At 37.3% G+C, this 24,903-nt stretch overlaps 1 protein-coding gene across 2 annotated transcripts; it reads left to right on the top strand.

Moving 5' to 3' along the window:
• Nucleotides 1-24,903, top strand: HSPH1 (heat shock protein family H (Hsp110) member 1). Of its 2 annotated transcripts, XM_082701471.1 has the most exons (18): nt 1-595; nt 3,103-3,160; nt 5,042-5,182; nt 5,886-6,008; nt 8,197-8,296; nt 9,521-9,654; nt 10,086-10,330; nt 11,091-11,319; nt 12,767-12,873; nt 13,124-13,257; nt 15,157-15,365; nt 17,125-17,256; nt 19,736-19,873; nt 20,751-20,876; nt 22,042-22,149; nt 22,251-22,370; nt 22,752-22,913; nt 23,999-24,903. In XM_082701471.1, the coding sequence occupies exons 1-18, from the start codon at nt 489-491 to the stop codon at nt 24,203-24,205; spliced, it is 2,580 nt and encodes an 859-aa protein (XP_082557597.1). In that variant the 5' UTR covers nt 1-488; the 3' UTR covers nt 24,206-24,903. The 2 variants fall into 2 exon arrangements, with proteins under 2 accessions (XP_082557597.1, XP_082557598.1); XM_082701472.1 differs by lacking the exon at nt 17,125-17,256 and having other exon boundaries at nt 35-595.

Genomic DNA, 24,903 nt, shown 5'->3' with positions numbered 1-24,903 from the left:
TTGGGTAGAATCTTTCGAGAAGGCTCGAGAAGAAGGAAGCGGAAGTGGCACGTGGAGGGGCCGGTGGAGGCGCCGGTGAGTAAATGCCGCAGATTCTGGAAAGTTCTGATCAGTACGATACATAAGGCTGAGGAACTGGGACCTCCCCTTCTGGGCCGGTAGTTCAGCGCCGCGCCGGTGAGCTGCGGGTGCAGATCGAGGCCGCCATCCCGAGCTTGCGGAGCGACCTGCGGAGACCGTTGGCCGCCTTCCTCCGTGCTTAGTCCTCTGAGAGCTGCCACTGTCCCCGGGAAGCCGGAGGCGCCAGCCAGGCCGACTGTCCGTGTGTCCGCCCGAGTCACAGAGGAGCGGTCGGACTCCGCGGGAGCCGGGCGCGGCCGGGGCAGGAAGCGGCTGCGGAAGGAGCGGGCGGGCGGGCGGCCGGAGGACGCGGACGCAGACCCAGACCCAGACCCAGAGCCCGGGAGGAGGCGGACCGCGAGCCGGCCATGTCGGTGGTGGGGCTGGATGTGGGCTCGCAGAGCTGCTACATTGCCGTGGCCCGGGCCGGGGGCATCGAGACCATCGCCAACGAGTTCAGCGACCGGTGCACCCCGTAAGTGGGAGCCTGCGGGGGCGCTAGGAAGGGTTCTGGAGTGGGGAGCGAAAGCCGGCGGGGGCTGGGGAGCGTGGGGACCCGGGGCTTGCGGGCCGGCTTCCGAGCGCCGGGCCGATCGGAGGGCGGCGTGCGGAGTGCTGCGCTCCTCCGTAGGGTCTGGGTACCGGCGGCCGCGTCGGGCAGGGCGCTTGCCCAAGAGTAGGGGTGGGGGCTTGCCAGGAGCGGGGAGGGTGGGGGTGTTGGCGATTCACGGGGCCAAAGTCAAGTCCTAGAGTGGAGTGTCCCAGGGTCGTCGCTTCGGGGTCGGTCTTCCTCTGCCAGACCCGCGACTTTATTCGTTTTCTTGGCAAGCCTCTGTTCGCCCTTTCCGCGGCCGCCCCCGTTTCCCCATGTGGCTTCTCAGAGCTGCCTCTGCCGCCCCCAGCTTGTCCCCCTCCCTCCGAGCAGATCTTTGAGCACCGCAGATGCGGGGCTTCTGAGCATTTTTCTTCCGCATCGTGAATCTCGAAATGAACTGGAAGCTTCCAGAGCCTGTGCGCTGCTGCGTGTCCAGTGAGCGGGTCGACTGTTGTTAGCGACCAGAGAATCACTCCTTTCACAGATACCTCTTCTTGCGCACTTGTGGTTGCTAACGCTGTCAGCCTTAGTGTCTGGGATCATTTGTGAGGATGTAAACGTCCTTTTGCTCGTTTTATGAGAGCCATTCGAGGGGAATCCTAAATCGTGTTTTAGTTTATTAATTTTGCCCCGTTTAAATAAAGGAGATAAAATGAGAATTGCACGGTTTTGTGCTAGAACTCGGGGATAAATGTTGTCACTGAATTAAATACCATATTCTATAGCGGCAGGAGGTGGGCAAAGGTAACGTTTTATTAAAGCAACTTTTTCGAGGGGCTTATTTTCTAAAGCTAATACATGAAACATGTCTGCATGTATGTTAATGAAAACAATTGCTTACTTCTCGGGGAAATTAATGTAGGTATTTTTTAAGTGCCTTAAATCCAAGATAAAAAGCATAGAATGAGACATTAAGGCCCAATGACTGACTGTAGAATGTACAACGAATGACTGTAGAATGACTGTATATGTCACAATTTGAGTACAGATGGCTATTTTTGAAAGTGAATGGAAAATCAGAAAATAGGCAAATATTTGACAGTGAATAGCCTTGGGAATACTTACTCCATGATTTCACATATTTGCAAATTTACAGTCTGTTCTTCAGCTGTGTAAAAGGCTCTGTAATTGGAGTATAGTAGGAAAGACAGAGTGTTGGGCTTTCATGCTTAGGTACAGTTTACATCTTTGTTCTCTTTGATCCAATAAAAGGAAGAAAAGCTGTTCAGATGAGAGTAGGAACAAAATGTGTATGTGGTTGTAGTGACCATTGTGAAACTAGAAACAGATATGTCCTTATAAAGGGTAAGCAGAGGGCAGCATTGGAATGCCCTTTAATCTTTTGATGGAATAGATGTTTGATTCCTCTGGGTTGGCAGTATTAATTTCAGTGTGGAAAATGAGTTCAGTCGTTCTGCAGGTGAATAGTTACTCTGAGTCTAGAATGATAAACTGTTTTTTTGGAAGATTCTGGCCTTTGCTTGAACACTTCTCTTTTAGAATGCTGTTTAGTACTTGCTCAGATAATTTAGGTTTAGGGGTCTCTTTAATAGCCAATTTAAAGTTGATTTAGCCTAGTGTTTAATACCCTCAGCATATTCCCATTTTGTTCATCTATTACTCCTACCTGCACTCTGATTGAAAACCTAATTTGCTTACCTCCTCCTGACAAGACTTTGAGTTTCTCTCTGTGCTACCATTCCATTTCTATTGCCGAGAAGGTTATCTCACAGAAGTCGTTTTTCATCTCTTCAAGGCTGACTTAATGTAACTAATTATTACCTCCTTTTGTGGTAGTTGCTCTGTGTCATTCTTACTTGGTTTCATCAAGTATAGTCTTCCCTATAAGACCCTCTCTTGAGCTTTAAACTCCAGAAACCTCAAGGCCCTCTTGTTTGGGTTTATATAAACCTTTGGATCCTAAAGAGGCCAATGGTGTATCAGAACAGCAGTGGGTATGACAGTGATAACTTAGATTTGTACAGAGTTGCTAACAGAGAAGTGAAATTAACACCATATATTTTGTTAATCATGTATCTAAGGTCAAGTTAATGTTACCTTTTATTCAAAGTATTTTCAGAGTTCATGTGCACTTCCTAATAATTGGGGACCTGGACAGTTATATTGGTATTTGAGCTATTGGAAAATGCCCCCTGAACCAAGAGCAGACTTTTTGGGTAAGATGGCTACCTAGATTGGATTCTCAGAGTAGCAATTAAGCAGACTTCCACTGAGTATCTGACCAAAACTTGTGCTGTAGTTATGCTGTGCTCAAACCACCCCACCACCCGCTGTGGGTAAGAAATTTTATATTTTCTTGTCAGTTAAAGATGTCTGCCCCTATGCCTTTTAACAGTTTTGAGACATGTGGTTTGTATATCTTCTAGATCAGTCATATCATTTGGATCAAAAAACAGAACAATTGGAGTTGCAGCCAAAAATCAGGTATGTTCTTTAGAGAATTCTGGTCATTTTTTTAAAGGGAGAGTCTTTGAAGGTAAAATCTCAAGGGCATACAAGAATATGAAATATCTAAGCCTACATATTTTTTGAGTTTTAGAAATGTAATGCAGGTATTCTTTATGAACCTTTACATGGGGATTTTTCCTTCTCTTGCTTGCCTCTTCTCCTAAGAACCACTTTAACAGTCTAATCTGCCAACCTTAATTTTTAGTAATTTTGTCACCTTGTAATTTATCTAATTTTTAAAAATTACAAATAAGACACTTGAAGTTCTTTCATGTGAAATTTCTTGTATATTTAAGAGTTAAAGATTCCTTCTAGAAGTTCTGTATTTAGAAGCACTTTCAGATTATTTAATAATGAAGACTGGGAGCATGTTCTATATAGACCTGTGCTGTCTTAAGGGTAACCATTAGATATGCTTGAAATGTACAAATGTGGAGTAAGTATGAAATACACATGAGAGTTTGAAGTCTTGAAAGGAAATAAAGTATCTCCTCAATATTTTATATTGAGTACATGTTGAAATGATAGTATTTTAGATCTATTAGGCTTTAAAATAAGTTACTGAAATTAATTTTGCCTGTTATTAATGTGATAGAAAATTTATGTATGCCCCTCCCATGTAGGCCTCACGTTAAAACTGGTGAGCCCATAGGGTTGGGGAGGAAAAATTAAAGCAAAAGAACATGAAATATCAAATCTCTTCTGAGAGGCTTTTAAAGAGAAACTGGAAAAGTTCATTTAAATACAGAAAATAACATTGCTGAAAGAGAAACAAAATTCTAATCCCTGAAATGCTGCAGTAAAGCTAGTTGGAAGAGATACAAGATACAAAAGAAAACAAGGGAGAGAAAAATAGCTCTGTATGTTTAAAATAATATACTCGAAAGAAACACGTTAGTGAAGTAACTATCTTCCTGAATATGGCCATTTAGAATATTGATAATTTCAGACCTAAAACTATGGCAGTCTTTTGTAGTTATATGAGGAGAATCAGTTGAGGCTCAGATCTAGTCTTTAAGTTACTGGATATACTTTAAGTCATATTTTAGTATATAAATGTATTTTAGTATGTAAACATGCTTCAGTTCTGTATTGTTTGAAAAACTAGTGCTGTCAACTTGTATTCCTCCCTTTAAAAGAAGTGGAGCAGGGAAAAACAGTAAACTGTTTTGGGATTTTCGTTACTTCAGAAGCCTCAGTTTTTGGTCTTTGAATTATTTATGTATTTTAAATAAAGTTCCCACTGCTGACTTCAGTGAGTGAAGTACACTGAAGTGTGGGACTTTTCAATCCAGAGCCTAATCATCAAAAATACAGTTGAAAGCATTAAGTCACTTAGAAACTTCTTGAATTATCCTTGCCTCTTTCTTTTTGGTATAGATAATTAATGTTCCATTATTGTCCCAATCCATGTATTTTGTAACACAAAATGTTTGTCCTGACCACTTAGCAATTTACTAGACTGTAACAACTTTTCACTTTTTTTTTTTTTAAGTAATTTGACTTGTAGTGCTTCTAGATCTTATTTATTCATTGGGTATAAAACTTAAAAGTTTAGTGGGGAAAAAGAAATTAAATAAAGGGGTGCAGTTCTTGGTTTGTTCAGGGCTTTAGTGATAGTTTCACCATCTTTTATTTTATCTTGAAGATTTTGAAATCTTTTTTAAAATTAAAGTCTGGTGACAGTATTGCTTCCTGTTCCCTCTCACTGCCTACCTTCTGGCATTTTCCGGGGGTTGCAGAGAGGTTATTTATGTTATTAATGGTTTGGGTTGTACATTTGACTTTCTGTAAAATTGTAATAGCTGATAGGTGTTCAAATTAGAAAAAAAATTAAATTTATAATTTCTTTTGCAGCAAATCACTCATGCAAACAATACAGTGTCTAACTTCAAAAGGTTTCATGGCCGAGCATTCAGTGACCCCTTCATTCAGAAGGAGAAGGAAAACTTAAGTTATGATTTGGTTCCAATGAAAAATGGTGGAGTTGGAATAAAGGTAATATGGACTGGTCAACCTTATAGTCCTTAGTTGGAAATAGGAAAAAAAAAAAAAAAAACCACTTAATTCTTAGTAAATATTTAAAGTTCTTAATTAGATGAGTTATTTTTTGTCAAGTTCTTATAAACTGTAGGTATGTCTTAATGCCTGAAAATTATTCAAATTATATTGCTATAATTTAATTTATGTCTCATAAGTTCTTTATAATTGTTAAAATTTAGGATTCCTTAGTGTTGGTTAGAAAAAAATCTCAATTGTGTTATTTTATCATACAAAAGTCTATTCCTTGACAGCCCAGTTGTAGTTGTTTGGAGAGCAGTAGTATAACAAAACCAGAAATCTATTTTTAAATTAGCAGAAGCATTTTTATCTTAGGGTCACCATTAAAATAATAATGGCTACACTGATCTCTTTAGTTAGAGTGGAAATTTACTACTTTCTGTAATGTTTTGACTAGTACTTTGGGTAGAGGGAAAAAAAAATCTGTCCTAGCTTTTTTCCTTCCCTTCACCTCTAGAGAAAAGTTTTCTTTTTTTTAATTCTTCTTCTTTTTTTTAAATTTTTCTTCGTTTTCTTCTTTTCTAACAGTTGTAACAATAAAGGTTTTCTGGAAGAGAATGTGTAATAATATTTGGAAGTTAGTATTAGCATGTAGTTTTAAGTACTACAATGTTTAAAACATTTTTCTTCCTCAATGTAGGTTATGTACATGGATGAAGAACATCTCTTTAGTGTGGAGCAAATAACAGCTATGCTGTTGACGAAGTTAAAGGAAACTGCTGAAAACAATCTCAAGAAACCAGTAACAGATTGTGTTATTTCAGTAAGTACAATTCAGCAAGGCAGTGTGTTTTATTTTAATTTGCCTTTTTTGCTACTCTTAAGTATTAAATGTGTGAAAACTGTTCTATTACTAGAGATCAAAATCCTACTGGACTGTATTAGCATAGCGCTCAGGAGCATTTCAGAGTATGTTTGAGTGATATTTTTAGCCGAAGTTGCAGAGGTTCTTGATTGTAGGTGCAAATCAGAGTCTCCTCTAGGGCTCCTTGGAAGAGACTGGTTGGCTGAATGGGGAATGTTCTAATACAGTCAGTGAACAGATTTTCTATTTGTATATTTAATGGGACATTTTCAGAATTCTGCCATCAGCTGACAACCAGTTCATTAGAAGTTTTATAATGTCACCTCCTAGTAGTGATAAAACTTAAGATTTTTAAAGATTTTATTTATTTACCTGAGGGACAGAGATGGCACAAGTGGGGAGAGAGGCAGAGGGAGAAGCAAACTCACTGCTGAGCAGGGAGCCCAACATGGGGCTTCATCCCAGGATCCTGGCATCATGAGCTGAGCTGAAGGCAGACACTTAACTGACTGAGACACCTAGGTATCACAAAACTTAGAAGATTTTTTTAACACTGACAAGCCCACTACCTTCAGTGGGCAGTTGGTAGGTTATCAAGGTGTATTTGAAATGGACAAAAGTCATCTTTTATTTGGACACCAAAAAGGCAGCTGGAAATTCTCTCCCAAATGTCTAGGGTCATTTTTTGATCTTCTGTGGTTATGCCCTGGACCAAGACAGTCTGTGATGGAGTTCCCTGCATCTTGCATGGTCTTTGCATTATAACACGGGCAGCATGGCCTGCCCAGACGGTTCAAAAGCTTTTATGGCAATATATCCTGGGAAATGGAAGAGTAGATTCAGAGGCCTAAAATTTCTCCTACTGTCCTTGGAAGACAGAAAAGACAGAAGGTGTTCTATAAGACTGTCTGGTTGTCGCTTGGAAAAATATTATTTAATCTCTGGGAAAATTAAAGAATTAAGTTACAAGTTAGTGGTTCTTCCTTTTTTTTTTTTTTTTTTTTTTTTTTTTTTTTTTTTTTTTTGAATAAGCAATATGGAAAACTGATGAAAGCAGTGTTCCGATTTGAAAGGTGAGCAGAGACCCACTTTTGCTCTTGCCTCTCTTTCTGAAGCAGCTACAAATACTTTGGGGGAAAAATGAAAGCCACTGTACTAAGTTTTCCCTTCGGTACTTTGTTAGTTAAGTGATTCTATGACTGTATTGTTAAACACACCTCCTGAAGAGTGTCCTAGTTAGAGTGTTGTCCTAGAAAGCGATCAAAAGAATTAACCTAGCTGGAAGCACAAGTCCGCACCATAAGAAACTTCATCCCATCCCTTGAGCTGTTTTTTGCTCTTCCTTCTTTTAAGAATATCAACAGGCTTTGCCTAAAAATGTTTTTGTAATCTTAACAGTTCTATAGAATTAGAAGGTACCCCATCACCTATTAATGCTTAAATGCAATGAATAGCAAAACTATAGAGCAGTTGCATATGCTAGTATTAGTTCCATATTATCTTTAAGTTCCTTCAGTATTTACCTGTAGTTCAGTTATATTTAAGATTAGAATTTGACTTAATGCTGTGATTTCCAGCTGTCAGAAATTTAAGACTGGTTCCAAAATGGTATTTCCTACACCTGAAGCTTTTTATTACATAGAAGTAATTGTCAGGGGGCGCCTGGGTGGCTCAGTGGGTTAAGCCGCTGCCTTCGGCTCAGGTCATGATCTCAAGGTCCTGGGATCAAGTACCGCATCAGGCTCTCTACTCAGCAGGGAGCCTGCTTCCCTATCTCTCTCTGGCTGCCTCTCCATCTACTTGTGATTTCTCTCTGTCAAATTAATTAATAAAAAATCTTTAAAAAAAAAAAAAAGTAATTGTCAGTATGTCTTAGTGAATACTCCTGATTTTTATTTTGGGTTAAAATTTGGTTATAATAAAAATTACTTTGATAATATAATTTTGGGACATTTTTTTAAAAAGTAATTATTCTTCTGAAAGTTAAGGAACTTGCTGGAAATGAAGTCTGGAAGTTCTGTTTATGTTCTGTAACTTTGCTAGGCACCTATTTAGCTGTACTGTTTTATTTAATTATAAGTGGTTGTGAGGAATTCAGATGTGTGTGTTTTAGACAAGTTAAAATTCTTTCCTTTCTTGTTGGTAGGTTCCCTCTTTCTTCACAGATGCTGAAAGGCGATCTGTATTAGATGCTGCACAAATAGTTGGTCTAAACTGCCTGAGACTTATGAATGACATGACAGCTGGTAAGGGAAAAGAACTATTTTTGTGTAGTAGTGAATATACTATCAAAACTCGAGTTAAGACATATCAGGTATATAATTCATGTACTTGTAGAAACGTAGCCTAGTTAAAAAAAAAAGGGGTTAGATTTGAAATTAAAGAATTCCAACTTTTCAGATGCTTCTATCTAATGAGAAATTGACACTGTCAGATTTATGGTTCTGTTTTCATTAAATTCTATGTATATATTTTAATCTTTTGAATTATGGGTGTTGAATTTAGTTCTTTGTTTCCTTATGTGGTTTTTATATTTAAGTTTTCCCAAAACCTAAAGATTTGGGGCTTTACAACTGCCTTGACTATAAGTATTGATTAAGTTAAAAAAAAAAAAAAAGTTTTCCCTTCTATATTTCCTGAATATATGCAGTTAGTCATTGATCATTCATCTTCTAGCAAATATTGATTTAAACTGTATCATTTGCAAGGCATTGTATTTACAGATATAGTGGTAAGCAAAGCAATGACTGTTCTTCCTAGAGCCTTTACTAGTTTTTTAAGATTACAGGTGAACAAAAGGTCAATTACAATGTAGTGTATTCAGACAAAGCAAGTAAGACTTTTTTCCAGTGTATATCTAATATACACGTGTTTTATATCTAATACATGTATGTCTTTCACATCTAATATGTGTTTTAAAATTCCTAAAAGTATCAATAAAGTTGTGTTCTTAAGGTTATATGTATTTAGAAATACAGTGGTTTAGAAGTTCAGAAAAAGCTAACAGTCTCTTTAAGGTAGATCAGCTTTTTGCGTTGAATCTAAAAAGAAATTGGTAGGAACTGCAGTTGCTGTAGTTATGTATTAAATTCTTAATTTTTTTGGATAAGCAGTCTCAAAGGTTGTGGTTCAAATGTAAGTATTATGTGACGAGACTGCTATTGTTTGTGGTTACATTTCATTGTATTTGCACCTTGTACATTTTCTCTGTGGTATCTCTTCATATATTGCAAAATGAATAGAGAGAGCATTGTTCTGAAATCAGAAAGGGAGCAAGTTACTGATGCCATGAAAATTAGTTTGACGTCAGGTATAAAAGAAATGTGTTCACCTTTAAGCGTTTGAGGTATAGTCAGGTTTCCTGCATGTGTAATTATTTTGGTAATGATGAAATTGGTAAGAAAATGTGAACCAAAGAATTGATTGATTTTTTTTTTTTTAAATTTAATTTAATTTTATTTTTTTGGTAGTTGCTTTGAATTACGGGATCTATAAGCAGGATCTTCCAGGCCTGGATGAGAAACCTCGGATAGTAGTTTTTGTTGATATGGGACACTCAGCTTTTCAAGTGTCTGCCTGTGCCTTTAATAAGGGAAAATTGAAGGTAAAGTCATAAATTAGAACTCAGTGACCAAAACATATTTAAATGTGTTGTATTTATCATTTTACTTCAATCAACCGAGCTTCTTAACTTTGCTTCTTGGTAATGAAGAGTTTGGGGTAACGATATTAACAAAGAATTATTCCTAAAGTTGTTCTCTATAAAGATGATGTAATTATCTTCGCATACTTCTAAGTATTCTGGCTTAAGAAAGAGCAGCTTTTTAAAGATTATCCTATGTAATCATTAAAAGTAAATCAGAGATTTAGCATTTCATTTGGCTTTGGTAGTAACATTTCTCTTGACTTGGATTTCATGTTGTAATTTAAGTAGCAGTCTTGATCTGTAGTCTTCAGTTGTTTGAGTAGCAGTATTTAAGATTCTAGTTAAAAATATGAAAATAACCAGATTATATGTTGTTTTAACTAAATTAGGTACTGGGAACAGCCTTCGATCCTTTCTTAGGAGGAAAAGACTTCGATGAAAAGTTAGTGGAACATTTTTGTGCAGAATTTAAAACTAAGTATAAGTTGGATGCAAAATCCAAAATACGAGCACTCCTTCGTCTGTATCAAGAGTGTGAAAAATTGAAAAAGTTAATGAGTTCTAACAGCACAGACCTACCACTGAATATCGAGTGCTTTATGAATGACAAAGATGTTTCGGGAAAGATGAACAGGTGCGTCTTGAATTCTCTTGATTAAATAGAAGAAACTTCCTGCTGAAACTATGGCTCAGGTGTCCGTCTAGCTATGGTGTTGAGAGTCTTGGCCTCCATTTTCAAGACGGTGTGCTACTCGCTGGGACTATTCACATCATTAGAAACTAGGGTCACTTCGGCAGAGAGGTGATTTTTTATTTATTTTAAAGTGGGGGTAGCAGCAAAGGGAGAGAGAGAATCTAAGGCAGGTTCCACACCTTGCGGGGATCCCAACATAGGGCTCAGTCCACGATCCTGGGATCATGACCTGAGCCAAGGTCAAGATTTGGATGCTTAACCAACTGAGCCACTCAGGCACCCCATGCAAAGATTTTTTTTTTTTTTTTTTTTAAACAGGCACTTTGCTAGGTGCCGTTATGGTGGAGTCTTTTTGGTATTTATCATTTCTTAGTATTTCTAGGCCAGTTAGTGATAATGGTTACACACCAAAAAAGTTTTAAGGAATAAAATGGCAGTCTTAATATAAAAGTGATTTTTTTTTCCAAGAATACCAGTATAACTAATTTTCTCCCCCATCTCTTTTCTGTTCCTGTATTGTATATTTATATATATGTTAAAAATTACAGATTATAGTACAGTTTAACTTGACCCATGTGGAATTGAGGTTGTCAAAGGAAAAAGAAATTCATTGGGTTAATATTGTTTTAAAAAATTGGTCAGGATATTGGCTTTAAGATAATGTTTCCAAAGATTAGTAGCATTCCTCTTCTTTACTAAGGGCACAATTTGAAGAACTCTGTGCCGACCTCCTGCAAAAGATAGAAGTTCCCCTTTACTCACTGATGGAACAGACTCAGCTCCGAGTTGAAGATGTGAGTGCTGTGGAGATAGTTGGAGGCACTACCCGAATTCCAGCTGTGAAAGAAAAAATTGCCCGATTCTTTGGAAAAGACATTAGCACAACACTCAATGCAGATGAAGCTGTGGCTAGAGGGTGTGCACTACAGGTACTGCTGTCTCAGCCCTTTTTTCTCTTGGTGTTCATGCCTCTAACCATTTCTGCTTTGTTTCACTGTGATGAGGTCGTATAATAGGCAGAGCCCTGTGTCTAATTAGCTATCCTGAGGGAGTGCACTTCCAAACAACAGCCATAAGGCTCTGGGGAAACAGGGATCTTCAAATCTGGAACATCTAGGAAATTTTTGATGGAAGGAAATTTGCAGCTGTTGTTTCTTAAACTGTGGGTCAGGAACAGGCATGACTCTGAGGAGACCCAGGAAACACAAGAATCAAGCATGAATTAGCTGTGTGGTGGTAGCAGTACTTCCCAGGCACAGAGAGGGCATTTGGAACAGCAGTGTGGTGTAAGGAGGAAGTGATCGGGGTGGGGGGGAATTTGCTGAGAGTGTTAGTTAACAAGTGGTCTTAGGAAACAGCTCTTCCTCCTCCTTCAAGCTGATTGTAACTTACATATCAAGTAAGAAGGCCACTCAGAGGCTTAAGTTCATTTGGCAAAGTGAAAGCACCAAAACTAGAAGTTGCTGATAAGGAAATTAGTATTTATGTTTAGGATAATATTATAGTCACCAAGTAGTTTTAACCAAAGTTTCAAGATAACCATGCTTAAATTTTAATCTAGCTAGCATAGTTACTTTTAATACAAAACAGCAAGAGGTTCTGTACACAAAGGTTTTTAGAAGGACTATACCTTCCTTTAAAAAGGAAGGATATGTACTCATTACTGCTGGTAGTCCATTGTATCCACATGATGCATCTGAGGTTTTTGTTTCTGTTTTTTCCTTGATAATGGAGTGTACTTCCTTAACTAAGGCTCTAATTCCCCAAAACATTGGAAGTTTATCATTTCTTTAGAAGTAGAGCTTATTTTGGCCTTTCTTTTGAAGGATCCTGTGCTAATCAGAGATTGACTTTCACTTTACTTGTGTATTTGTTCAGTTTTATGTGACTTCTCTAAATCCACCTGTCACTTGGGTGTTTTCCACCTCAACTTTGAATTTACCATTGTTTCCTTCATAAAATTACCTGAAAATATGAACATTTTGGGTTTTATCTTTTTCAAAAGTTTTTTAGACATTTGAAAGGTGATATGGACAGAGTTGTTTGTGGAAACACACACAGATTCCAGAGTGGTACAGCTTGTAATTGAGATTGCTATCAGGGCATTCCTGGCAAGGCCAGTGGTTTTTTCCCTAACTAAGCTCCTATGAAACCTTGGTCAACAGTTGTCATCCTGAGATCCATTGTATTACTGGTCTATATTTAGTGACTGGCATAGTATTTAGATGTTCTGTTCTTTGTACTTACGATGACATATACTGTAAGCAATTTTGAATTTGAATTTAAACTTACCATCCAATTTGAATTGAGCTTTATATTAAAAGATGAGTGCAATTATTCATGATATTATGATAATCCTTTCTTTTTCTTTTAAAGTGTGCAATTCTTTCCCCGGCATTTAAAGTTAGAGAATTTTCCATCACAGATGCTGTTCCTTTTGCAATATCTCTGGTGTGGAACCATGATTCAGAAGATACTGAAGGGTATGTAGCAAGTTTATTCAGATAACTATTTTAACATAAAGGAGAAAAAATTAACAAATGACTTTTACAGTTGAGGGTCTGATGAGTCCAATTGGAGTCTTTGAACAACCAAACCTATCAAAATAGTTCTCTCATTTTGGTGTTAATAAATGGTGAGGTAGAATTGGTGATTTCAGATCATTTATTCTGTTTTGTGTAGCATTATAATATTAAGCGCTTGGAATACTGAATGCCTTTTCCTTTCCTCTAGGGTCCACGAAGTATTTAGTCGAAACCATGCTGCTCCTTTCTCCAAAGTTCTCACTTTCTTGAGAAGGGGACCTTTTGAGCTAGAAGCTTTCTATTCTGATCCTCAAGGAGTTCCATATCCAGAAGCAAAAATAGGTAAGCGATTAATTTGAAAGACATAGTGTACCAGTGTAAAAAAATTTTCTTCTCGGTGACGTTGGGTGGGACATAATTCCATGTAAAGTCATTGTCAATTTAGAATAATGGTGATGAAGAAATCTCTTCCTTTTATTGATGAATGAATTGGCTTGTAGAGACGAAATGACTTGCTTAGTGCTGCTGTCACATCCATGTGTTTGTGTCTTGAAACATGTCAGTCTTTTTTCTCCTGATACAGTCTCTGCTTAAAGGATCGCCACCTGTTTTTAATACTAACCTTTCTTCTAGATGGAATGTTACTTCCAGTTTAAAACTGGCTCAGACACCATTGCAGCAGCTTCTCAAATGGACCTTTCTATTGTAATCTCTTTTAAAAGTACATCTCTTTGGTACATTTTTCCTTGAGAGGTTAGGTGCTGTCCATCGGTTTTGACTCTTAGTAACTGGAAATTTATGGGAGAGCTATGGATCCCTTCCTCAGTGGCCATGGGTCTTTCCCAGGCTGAGGGTAAAATTTTCCAGTATGGCAAGATCTGTTCAGGACTCACTGTTACCCCACAACTTTCCATAACAAAGTTGTTTGTAGAGGTCTAACCTGACCAGTGTGTTTTCTTTCTTAGCGCTTAACACCAAAAATGTTCAACACAGAAGAGATTTTTTGTTGTTGTGTGTGTGTGTGTGGTTTTTTTGATTTTTTTGTTTTTTGTTTTTTGTTTTTTTTGTTGTTCTTAAACCGTTTTTACAAATTTATTGCTAGGAAATTAGCTTGAGAAATTGTTAAATAGAGACTAAAAATTTAATAGGTTGGATTCTATGCATTAGTTCCCCATCATGCAAAGGATAAAATCCAAGCCTTTTTAGTACAACATTAAATCAGTGTTATTGCCAAAATTAAAAAGCTTGCACATGCTTAAAGAACAATCTTACATCTCTTTCTCCTAACTCATCTCGGATACCCCATAGTGAATGCTGTTTCTTTAAATGAGTCTTACAGTAATTATTTCCTGAGCCCCAGTGATTTGGTAATTATTGAATGTCTATTCTAATATCTTTCACTGACCTGGTAATTAAATCTGTAACTTCTTGTGTTTGTGTAAACAGCACTTTAAATATAAAGGTGTCAAATCCCATATAGTGCTTTGCGCATACTAGGTTCAAAATACTTAATTTTGGTTTAGTGGCCTCTGGAATAATAAGGCTATTAGTGGATATGATAGCGCTAACATATACCACTTGGTTCTGTGGTTTTATGTGCTCACTGTAAACACTTATCACCTCAATCCATAGAAGCATAGGTAGGTTAAATAACTTGCAGTGGGTTACACGGCCAGGATTCAAGCCCAGAGACTGGGTCAGAGTCCATACTCTTACCTCCTCCTCAGAAATGCACTACAACTACTGTATTTTGCATTATAATTTCAGGCTTTGACATCCGGTTTTATCAGACTCTCCTACTTAACACATAGAAAAATGTTTTGATTATTCCCTCAGGAAAACAGTTTTCTCTGAAGACTCTGTAGGATTAAAATGCTTAGTATCACTTGAGATCTCTGCCTTAACACTTGCTAACAGATTTTCATGTTTAGTTTGCACTTATGTTTATTGAAATAGGATTGGAGGAGGCAGGGACTTCTTGTCATCTGTCTTACAGAATCTGTATTAAATAAAAACAATCACAGAAGTGCCATGCCTTTGAAGGTTTTATAGGATATTAACACTAATTCCAAGTATTGGAGTAGTACCATACACCTAAGTTTATTTTATGTTAGTAGGATAGGTTTTATTTCAGTTGGTAGAGAAAATGGGAAGATTTGGGAATAGCAGTACTTTGAAGCTTTGTCGTCTTTACAGACATTTAGATTCACTTCAACAATTGTCCATTTCTTTTTGTTCTAGGCCGTTTCATAGTTCAGAATGTTTCTGCCCAGAAAGACGGAGAAAAATCGAGAGTGAAAGTCAAAGTGCGAGTCAATACGCATGGCATTTTCACCATCTCTACAGCATCCATGGTGGAGAAGATCCCAACTGAGGAGAATGAAGGGTCTTCTGTTGAAGCAGATATGGAATGTCCTAATCAGAGACCAGCAGAAAACTCAGACACTGATGTAAGTTTGTGGATAAGCCTTTGAGTTGGGATATATAGTTGAGTTAACTCTATAGGAAAAGAGTAGGGAAGGGTTCAAACACATTTTTCTTAATTTTATTTAGAATTTTGGGGAATGACGTGCTCGCTTCGGCAGCATATATACTAGAATTTTGGGGAATGATGATAGCATTGCTAGGTGATGATATATATGGCCCAGAATTTGGTGAATTATCGTTAAATTCTATGTAGCTAATTTGAACTGGCACATTACAAAATAAGAGTGTAATTATTACAAAGTAATATTTTTACAAAGTAAAATATTACAAAGTAATTTATTTAATTATTACAAAGTAATTATTACAAAGTAATAATTTTGTTTTGTTAATTTTAATTAACAAAATGTAACAAATTTAATTAAAATGTTAATTTTGTTTGTTAAAGGCATTGACCACATATGAGAAGGCAGTTTTGACTGATGATTAAGAAAAAAAGAAAAAGACAAAAAAAATTTGGAATATATACCAAATATTAAAGCTGATTTTTAAAAAAATACTGCAAAATTGGCTTTGGTATTTCAGGACTTGTTTGCTTTTATTTGCGTGATCTGTTAAATTGTGGGAGGGAAGGAAGAGAACTATCTGCATGGAATATAGAAAGTTGTTACTGTTCACATTCTTCCAATTAGTATGAGTACAGAAAAATTTTAAGAAACTTCAAGATGGATTAGCTGTTAGAGTTTACTTCTGGATAATGATCAGAAATAGCTTAAATGGAGAGGCAAGTGAACAGTGTTTTAGTTAAGATGTGAGAAAGTGTGGTATCCTGTGGTCAGACAGCTCGTATCCTTATTATTCCTGGAACATTTAAGGAACATTAGTATCTGAGCCTAAGGTTTGTTCTCACTTTTAAAAATTGCAAAATGATGCGTTAAATGATCAGTGCTGTATACTTTTCCATTTGGCTATGGACACCATTATTCTAATGCCTGTTGTATCAATCTCTTTGTACTTTTTGGATATTTACATCACGAGTGCCTTGTTTCTGAATATTTCAGTGTCTGCCTTAGACTCTTGAAGCTCTGCAAGAAAAATTTGAGAGCCTTCAGGGTGGACAGAAAGTAGTTAAATGAGAATGTTTCAGGCTTCTCCCAAAGATGGGAAAGGAATAGAGCAAGCACTGATTTATTGGAGATTGAGGTCTACTAACACTTAGCATGTATCTTTATCCTGAGATCTTCTGAAGTGGAAATAGCTAAATCACAAAAGAAGGTGGGGACAGGAGGAGCCTTGGGTATCTGTAAGCTGAAATGAGGAATCCCTGAATGACTGATCGTTGGCTTTTTTATGCAAATGTTCAGTTCATTGAAATGGCGATATGTTGCTGATGGCTGCTGGTGAATTTCAGTTTTGGAATCTTGTTTCTGGGAGAAAGGCCTGGAGTAAATCTATTTCTTGTGCTTTTGCGAGTTATAGCTCTACAAAGCTAGATCAAAGTTTCCTAAAGGAGAGTTCTTGGTTGTCATCACATCAATCAAAATGCCTACTGCTTGGTTATTTAACAATATTAACTGCTCTCATTCAAATAATTTCTTACAGGTTTAAGAGTTGTAAGGAGTTTTCAAGTATTTTGTATTTATTTTGATTTTATCCAGTATCTTTTCTCACCCACCTATTAAGATTTCAGAAATTGAGTGTACTGTCTTTGGTGCCCTGTAACCTTTTAAATTTATATAAGTACACCTGCTTTCTACATCCTTTGTGCCTGGGCTTTCATTTCAGAAAAATATCCAGCAAGACAACAGTGAAGCTGGAACACAGCCCCAGGTACAAACTGATGGTCAACAAACCTCACAGTCTCCCCCTTCACCTGAACTTACCTCTGAAGAAAACAAAATCCCAGATGCTGACAAAGTGAGTGACTCTTCTAGTTCATTCCTTTAGACAATGTTGCAACATGTGATCATTAATGATATCATTAAATTTGCAGTTTCAAGAGCCAGCACCAACTTACCTTATTCTCTATAGGGTTTTGGTTTTTTAGTTTTTTATGTGTTTATCAATTAAAATGAGTTAGAGGTACTCAAGCCCACCTAAGGGAATTGAATATCCTGTTTTAGACACGATAGCTTCTCTTGATTAACTGCCACTCCAAGCAACAAGAGACGAATGCATGACATGTCTTATTTTCTCTAATGTCAGAGGTATCTGCTAATGTGAGGAGTTTTCACTTGAATTAGTCTGAATGATAAATACACGGGCTATAGGAGTCTAGTAAACTTTTTTCTCCTCTCAAATCACCTGTCAAAACTAAATTAATTATGATTGTGTGCTAATAACCAGATTGTACTTCAAAGTCATTTTTCTTTGTCATGCTTCCACAGTATGTATTAGAAGCTAAATTAAATATTTGTGCTTGTCCCTTGAAAAATGACAGCTTCTAATCAAACCTTTTAAAATTCATAATCGTGTAGATACTGGGAAGTTGACATTGTTCCTCCAGATCATTCTGTGCTTTGCAGAACTTCACTCTTTGTACACGTTGCATGTAAATTATTAACCTTTCATTAGTGGTTTGGTTTTCTCTTACCTTAAGATGAATCACAGAATTGTTTTATACTTGGTAAACATTTTGTTTTTAATCTCCTGCCCTGATTGATCCTGTGGGAATCCTAATATGAGCTTTAGTTCCTGACTCTGAAAGCTGCTTTTTTTCTCCCCGTAAAGAGTTCCGTGATGATGATGGTGGAGCAGCATTGCTTTTTTTGCCACAACAGCTCCTTAATGTCCCGTCCCTCCCCTCACTTAGTGTTGAGTAGTAACTGACTTCTGCTGATAGTCTCAGTGCCTGTCTGGAACCTGGCATGGAGTACCATTTCATGTTCATAGTTGTAGGTGGGAATGCCAGCGTCAAGCCCTTTGGAACATTCTCACACATCCCTTTGGAGGGTTCTTCATCCATTCCTTGTTGAGTGCCATTTTGTGATCTATCGGTTCAGTCAGTAGTTGGTTTAATGTTGTACCGTCAGAGTCTTACACGGACTTTAACTGCTATGTGTGTACTGTCATCCATTTGTTTCCCAAATATCTGTTGTACTCCTGTGTTGTATGAGGGATGGGTGTCCTCTAGTTCATTTTCCTTGTGGTGTGTGCCCCGGAGCATGCACAGTATATTGGGGGGTTCTCGTGTGCTAGAGATTGGGACTGCAGGCTGATTGACTAGATCCTTGCTGGTGAGACAGCTGGCTACACTTCTGAGACCTGTGACTTTAAGGAGTACTGAACCTGTGACTTTTAGGAGTACTGAACTCTGGGAAACATGAGTTCTAGTCCCATCTCTGTCTTCGTCATTTTAGGCAAGCCACTGAACCTTTTTCAAGTCCTCCAGTTTCCTCTGTGAAGTGCCTAGAGTTCTGAAGTTTTTAACTTCTCAGAATTATCCTGTGGCGGTGCTTATTGTACTGATAGGCTAGTCCTTCCTATCTGACTATCCCAGCCATTCAGGGTGTGTGTTTATCCCGTTTGTTATTTTCTAATCTGTTCCACAGCTGAGTTTCCTAAGTTGTGTTCTTTGTTATCTCAGCTAGTAGGAACGTGTAGAAAGGGGAATACATAGAAAAGTCTTAGAAAATTAAAGGCCATGGGAGATACTTACTTCTTTAGCCCTGTATTTACATATTTTGAAAGACCTGCAGCAAACTGTTAGCATTTGCTGCATCATTTCATTTTCTATTTTAAGGTTCTTTTGTCTCTTTTTTTACCTTATGTTTGCTTAAGAAAAGGAGTATGACTCCAAGGCAGATAGTAGGAATAAAGATAATTTATATATGTATACACACATTTACATCTGTATGTGTCTAGAATCCCCAAATTCATTAGGAAACTTTAAAAGGCACTCATCGGTATAGTGCTAATTGCAATTGAACCAGGTATAATACCTGGTTGGGATGGAGGGACTGAAGTATAAAGGAGGAATAGAAGTGATCCTAATGTGTTTACCTTTGGTCACAGTCTGTTTTAGTTAGTTAGATTCTAGACAGTATTTAAAGATGTGATAATTTAATAATAGTTTAGACTTTTTTTTGGAGTCCTAGGCATTGCATACAGGCTTAAAAATTAAAGACGTATGAAGAAAAGTTTTAGCAGGAAAGATTAAATTTAAGTTCAATATGCAAAGAGAAAAATATCCTGGTGAATTCTTGAGAGAAAGTATGACATGTTTAAGTTGTAGCTGCAGCCTGGTTTAAAATGGGTGGATGGGAATTAGATGATGTGCACTCCTCCAGTTCAGGATATTAGGGAGTTTATTTTTAGAAAGTATGATAGGGAGATTTTTTTGTTGTTCTGAAGATTTAGGAATTTTTCCTTTTTTTTTTTTTTACCCCTTCCTAAGGCAAATGAAAAGAAAGTTGACCAGCCTCCAGAAGCCAAAAAGCCCAAAATAAAGGTGGTGAATGTTGAGCTGCCTATTGAAGCCAACTTGGTCTGGCAATTAGGGAAAGACCTTCTTAACATGTATATTGAGACAGAGGTAAGTACTTCAGGTAATTATTTTCCATTCTGGAATTATTTAGTTGGTTGGCCCAGTTACCCATACTCCTAATAGAGGAATAGCCGTGCTTCTTTCCCATACCCCACGTTGTATACAGTTTTAAGAATAGGAGGAATCCAAAACTAATGGTTCTCAGTTTAATTTTTTTTAAGAAGGGTGTTTATATTTTTGCCTCCTTATGGAAAAGATCTATACTCTAGATCATTCTGCTTGATGGCTCAAGGTCTTGACAGAAATTGGATGCCACTGTGTTCTAGGACAGGGCGCAATACAGTTGGTACCTCAAGCCACACTAAATAGTTTTTTTTCATACTAAATTTTCTGTTAAAATACACTGTGCTTCTTTGTAGTCTAGAATATGTAAAATAATTGAGGTATAGTTTTGTTTTATTGAGATGGCAGCATTGTGTTTTGAAATTTAATAATTACACCTCATTAATATTTCATTAATAAGTGAATAAATAAATTTACAATCCTTGATTTCAAATACAGTTGCAGCATCCTGTGACCATTATATATTGGCCAATATTACTCCCAATGGGAGACAACCATATAACTACCTAAAAGGAAAGAAAATTGTAGTGAATTGAATTTTTTTCTTCTTTGTATTAAGTCTGAGATGCAAAAGCTATGTTATTTATCATGTAATTTAAAAAAAAAGTCACAACCTACTGTGTATATTTTAGTAAATGAAGAACTTCATAAGATCTGTTATAAACTTATGAGGTATCAATTAGAACTGTAAACACTTTTTTTTTGGTATAATTGTTGATTTTAAGAAGCAGAGTCTAGTTAACGTTTAGTTACAGACAGCAGAAGACTAAGGCTGGAATTAATCTTCCCTGTTTTCTGGCAGGGCAAGATGATCATGCAGGATAAACTGGAGAAGGAAAGAAATGATGCTAAAAATGCTGTGGAGGAGTATGTGTATGAGTTCAGGGACAAGCTGTGTGGACCATATGAAAAATTTATATGTGAACAGGTATGTGTAGAGCTCTGTTTCATTCAGATAATAAAAGTGCTTCATGTAAAATTTGACATTTAAATCTCTACTAGATTATGTAATGAGCTTTTTGAAAACAGAAAACTTGAAATTGTTTAAATAGTCCTGAAAGAGGCTCAATAGTAATATGTAGTTTTATTCAAACTTGTCCAATGACTTTTTAGTTTTCCAAAAGAAAGAACCTATCAAACATTTTTAGAGTCCATGACATTAAAGGGTTGGGGGCTAGACAGGTAAATAGGAGAAAATGCTCGGTTTTAAAGACTTCCATTCTTACATTTTTGTTCTTGTTTTTGTTGTTGTTGTTGTTATTGTGACTCTGGTTCCCTTGTTTACTTATGGTCAGTGTTTTATCCCGGAAGACTTGTTCATCCAGTCATTCCAAAATTTATCAGGCAGACTATTCCCTTTAGCCCTTTTCTAAGCTTCCAAAGTCAGTGTGACTCTGAGTAAATCTCAGAAGCACAACTGTGAAAATGAGGCTTAGAAAACAATTGGCTAGATACAAATCTGGGATGGTTTCGGGATTAATTCTGAAGTTAAAAGAATTTCAACTTAGAGGTCTATTTTAGTTCGAAGTTCCTTGGGCTACCTTGTAATAAGCATTAGTTTTTGGCTCTGCCCTGACATTTCCTGGATTTCTTGTGGTTGGAATTCTGAAGGAGAGATGACCTAAGGTGCGTAGACCTCCCAAGACTAGAGTAGAAATACATTATGGGAATTGGTTAGGAATGATTTTTCTTTTCAGGTTCAGTGATTGAATTGTCAACTTGCCTATTTCCCTTTGATAATTGTGGGAGTGAATAGAAAGTTAATTCATCAAAACCTAATTGCTTTGGAAAGCAGAAAGATAATTGCTCTTCCATAACCCCATTTCAGTGTATAGATTGTCCAAAAGTAGACTCTGGGATACGGTATTGTTAAGTCTGTAAGCGGTTTACCGGACTTAACAATGTCTCCGTGTAAAAGAGAAGCCAAGATTGTTCCTTGATACTTTTCAGTAAAGAGAGTCCAGCTAATCAGAGTGCCTTTCTTAGAAATAAGATTGGTGACTTAGTGTTTAGCACTTCTGAGGATGACTCGTCTTGTTGTGAATTTAAAGTGAAGTTGCCACTGGTATGGATTCTTAATGTTCCATATACAGGATCACCAGAATTTTTTGAGATTGCTCACGGAGACTGAAAACTGGCTCTATGAAGAGGGAGAGGACCAAGCTAAACAAGCATATGTTGACAAGTTGGAAGAATTAATGGTAGGTCCTTCTCTCCCCCTAGGATGTGGTGCCTGTGTTTTAGACTACAAACTTTCAAAATGCAGTTAGACAAGTGTTAATTTAATTACATCTTGTTTTAGAAAATTGGCACTCCAGTTAAAGTTCGGTTTCAAGAAGCTGAGGAACGACCAAAAATGTTTGAAGAACTGGGACAGAGGCTGCAACACTATGCCAAGGTAGCTGCAGACTTCAGAAATAACGTAAGTCTTTTTGTGCGTTGCAAGGAAGTTACCCTAGATTTTTGCAAACTGATACTAAGTTGAGGAACCTTCACTGTGAACACATGAGAAATTTGTTTTTGGTATTTGTATTTGGTATAGAGATAGATTTGAACTTCATGGGAAATGGGGTCAGGTTAGAGGTTACTATTAAATACTTTCTTTAAAAAAAGATCTTATTTATTTATTTGAGCGAGAGCATGAGCCCCACGGTAGGGGAGAGGGAGAGGCAGGCTCCCCACTGAGCAGGGAGCCTGATGTGGGGCTTTTTCCCAGGATCTGGGATCATGAGCTGAGCCACCCAGGTGCCCCACTTTTAAATACTTAAGTCTACCGAATGACCATGCCTCTTTTTCCATTCAGGATGAGAAATATAATCATATTGATGAATCTGAGATGAAAAAGGTTGAGAAGTCTGTTAATGAAGTGATGGAGTGGATGAACAATATCATGAATGCTCAGGCTAAAAAGAGTCTTGATCAGGATCCAGTTGTACGTGCTCAAGAAATTAAAGCAAAAATAAAGGTAAGTAGTATTGTCTAATGTTTGGTGCTGTGTTTCCTTAGGGACTCAAGCTGCAATCCTGTGAACCTTAAATATAACTCTTTCTTTGACCATTCTTTAACCTCATCCTGATTGAGACCAGATTTATTAGTTCATTATTGATACTACAAAATATAGAAGATCGTATGTGTTTCTCTTAAATTTCCATTTTTTCATTATTTATTCAGTTCAACAAATACATTTGTTGAGTCACTGCCGTTGGCAGTTAACCTGCTGGTTCGAGGAAGACTTGACAGCAAACGAGGAGAGGAAGTGTATCAGATGAGGTCAGGTGCTGAGGGCAAAAATTAAGTAGTCAAAGGGTTAGGAGATACTGGGCACTGGAAAAGGACTCAGATATTTTATCAAGGAAGGCCTTGCTGAGTGAGGCTTTGAAGAAAGTTGAGAAGAAAACCAAGGGATGCTTTTCCTCTGGAAGAATGTTGAAACACAAAGTTAAAGAATCGTGAGCCTTTTTTTTTTTTTTTTTAAGATTGTATTTATTTTGGAGAGAAAGCATGTGAGCAGGGGGAGGGGCAGAAGGACTGAGGGAGAGAACATCCCAAGCAGACTCCAAGGTGCGGAGTCTGATGAGGGTCTCAGTCCCAGGACCCTGAGATCATGACCTGTGGCAAAGAAGTCAAGAACTGGAAGCCCAACCAACTGAGTCATCCAGGAGCCCCAAGAATTGTGAGCCTTTGAAGTCAGGGGGCTATAATCTTGAATCCCAGTTCTTTGCTTACTAGGTTTCCTGATCTTGAGGTTAAGTTAACCATCCTCTCTGAACCATCTTTCATAGGTGGGGATCATAATTTCTACCTTTTAATATTATTGTGAGGATTAAATGAAGTATGTGAGGACTTTGCCAGGTTCCTGACTCATCATAGAACATTATTCACTGTTGTTTTCACCAGACTTTAGCCATAGTTTTGGGCAAGTGTCATGAGGAAATTGAATTCCTTGAGATAGAAAAAATAAATAGCTCAGGTGGTGTCTTAGGAAAATAATTGAAAATGACTGGATGGACCAGAGTTAACCTGATTACCAATTTTGTTTTCCTTGCTTAGGAGTTGAATAACACTTGTGAACCCGTCGTAACACAACCCAAGCCAAAAATTGAATCACCTAAGCTGGAAAGAACTCCAAATGGCCCAAATACTGATAAAAAGGAAGAAGATTTAGAAGGCAAAGAAAATTTTGGTGCTGAGCCTCCACATCAGAATGGGGAATGTTACCCTAATGAGAAGAGTTCCATTAATATGGACTTGGACTAGATACTGTTACGTTGGCTTAGTCCTTCAATGAATAAAATATTTTTGCCATAGTATGTGATTCTACATAACATACTGAGACTATTTATATTTTCTTTTTTAAGGATGTTTAGAAATTTTGTGTATTATATGGAAAGAGAAAAAAAGCTTAAGTCTGTAGTCTTTATGATCCTAAAAGGGAAAATTGCCTTGGTAACTTTCAGATTCCTGTGGAATTGTGAATTCATACTAAGCTTCTGTGCAGTATTACCATTTGCATCACTGAGGATGAAATTGACTTTTGTCTTTTGGAGAAAATAAAACAAACTGTACTGCTTGTTCAAGAGGGCTGTGATTAAAAATCTTGAAGCATTGTTCCTGCCAAGGTAGTTTTCTTGCATTTTGCTCTCCATTTCAGCATGTGTGTGGGTATGGATGTTTATAAACAAGGCTAAGTCTGATTTCATAAGGGCTTTCTAATATTAATTCTGTCCAATAGAGTATGACTTTTTGCTTTGATATTAAAAATCAACGAGTAAAGCAAAAGCTAGTGAAATGTGTTAGCAGCATGCAGAACAAAAACTTTCAACTATATCTCTTGTTATACAGTACATTGTCATGTGAAGGTGTAAATTGGAAGAAATGTTGATTGTTTGTAACTGATATTGTGAAGCCTTTTATGAGCTTTAAAATAAAGTTCATCTTATGGTGTCATTTCTAAA

The sequence above is a fragment of the Mustela nivalis genome (assembly GCF_964662115.1).
Source record: "Mustela nivalis genome assembly, chromosome: 15".
Lineage (NCBI taxonomy): Eukaryota > Metazoa > Chordata > Mammalia > Carnivora > Mustelidae > Mustela > Mustela nivalis.
This window is presented reverse-complemented; position numbering and strand designations above follow the sequence as displayed.

Coding starts and splice junctions, on each gene's coding strand:
- HSPH1 (XM_082701471.1), top strand. CDS start 489: ATGTCGGTGGTGGGGCTGGATGTGGGCTCGCAGAGCTGCTACATTGCC. Junction 17,257..19,735: donor AAATCCCAGATGCTGACAAA/GTGAGTGACTCT, acceptor CCCCTTCCTAAG/GCAAATGAAAAGAAAGTTGA. Junction 22,150..22,250: donor ACAAGTTGGAAGAATTAATG/GTAGGTCCTTCT, acceptor ATCTTGTTTTAG/AAAATTGGCACTCCAGTTAA.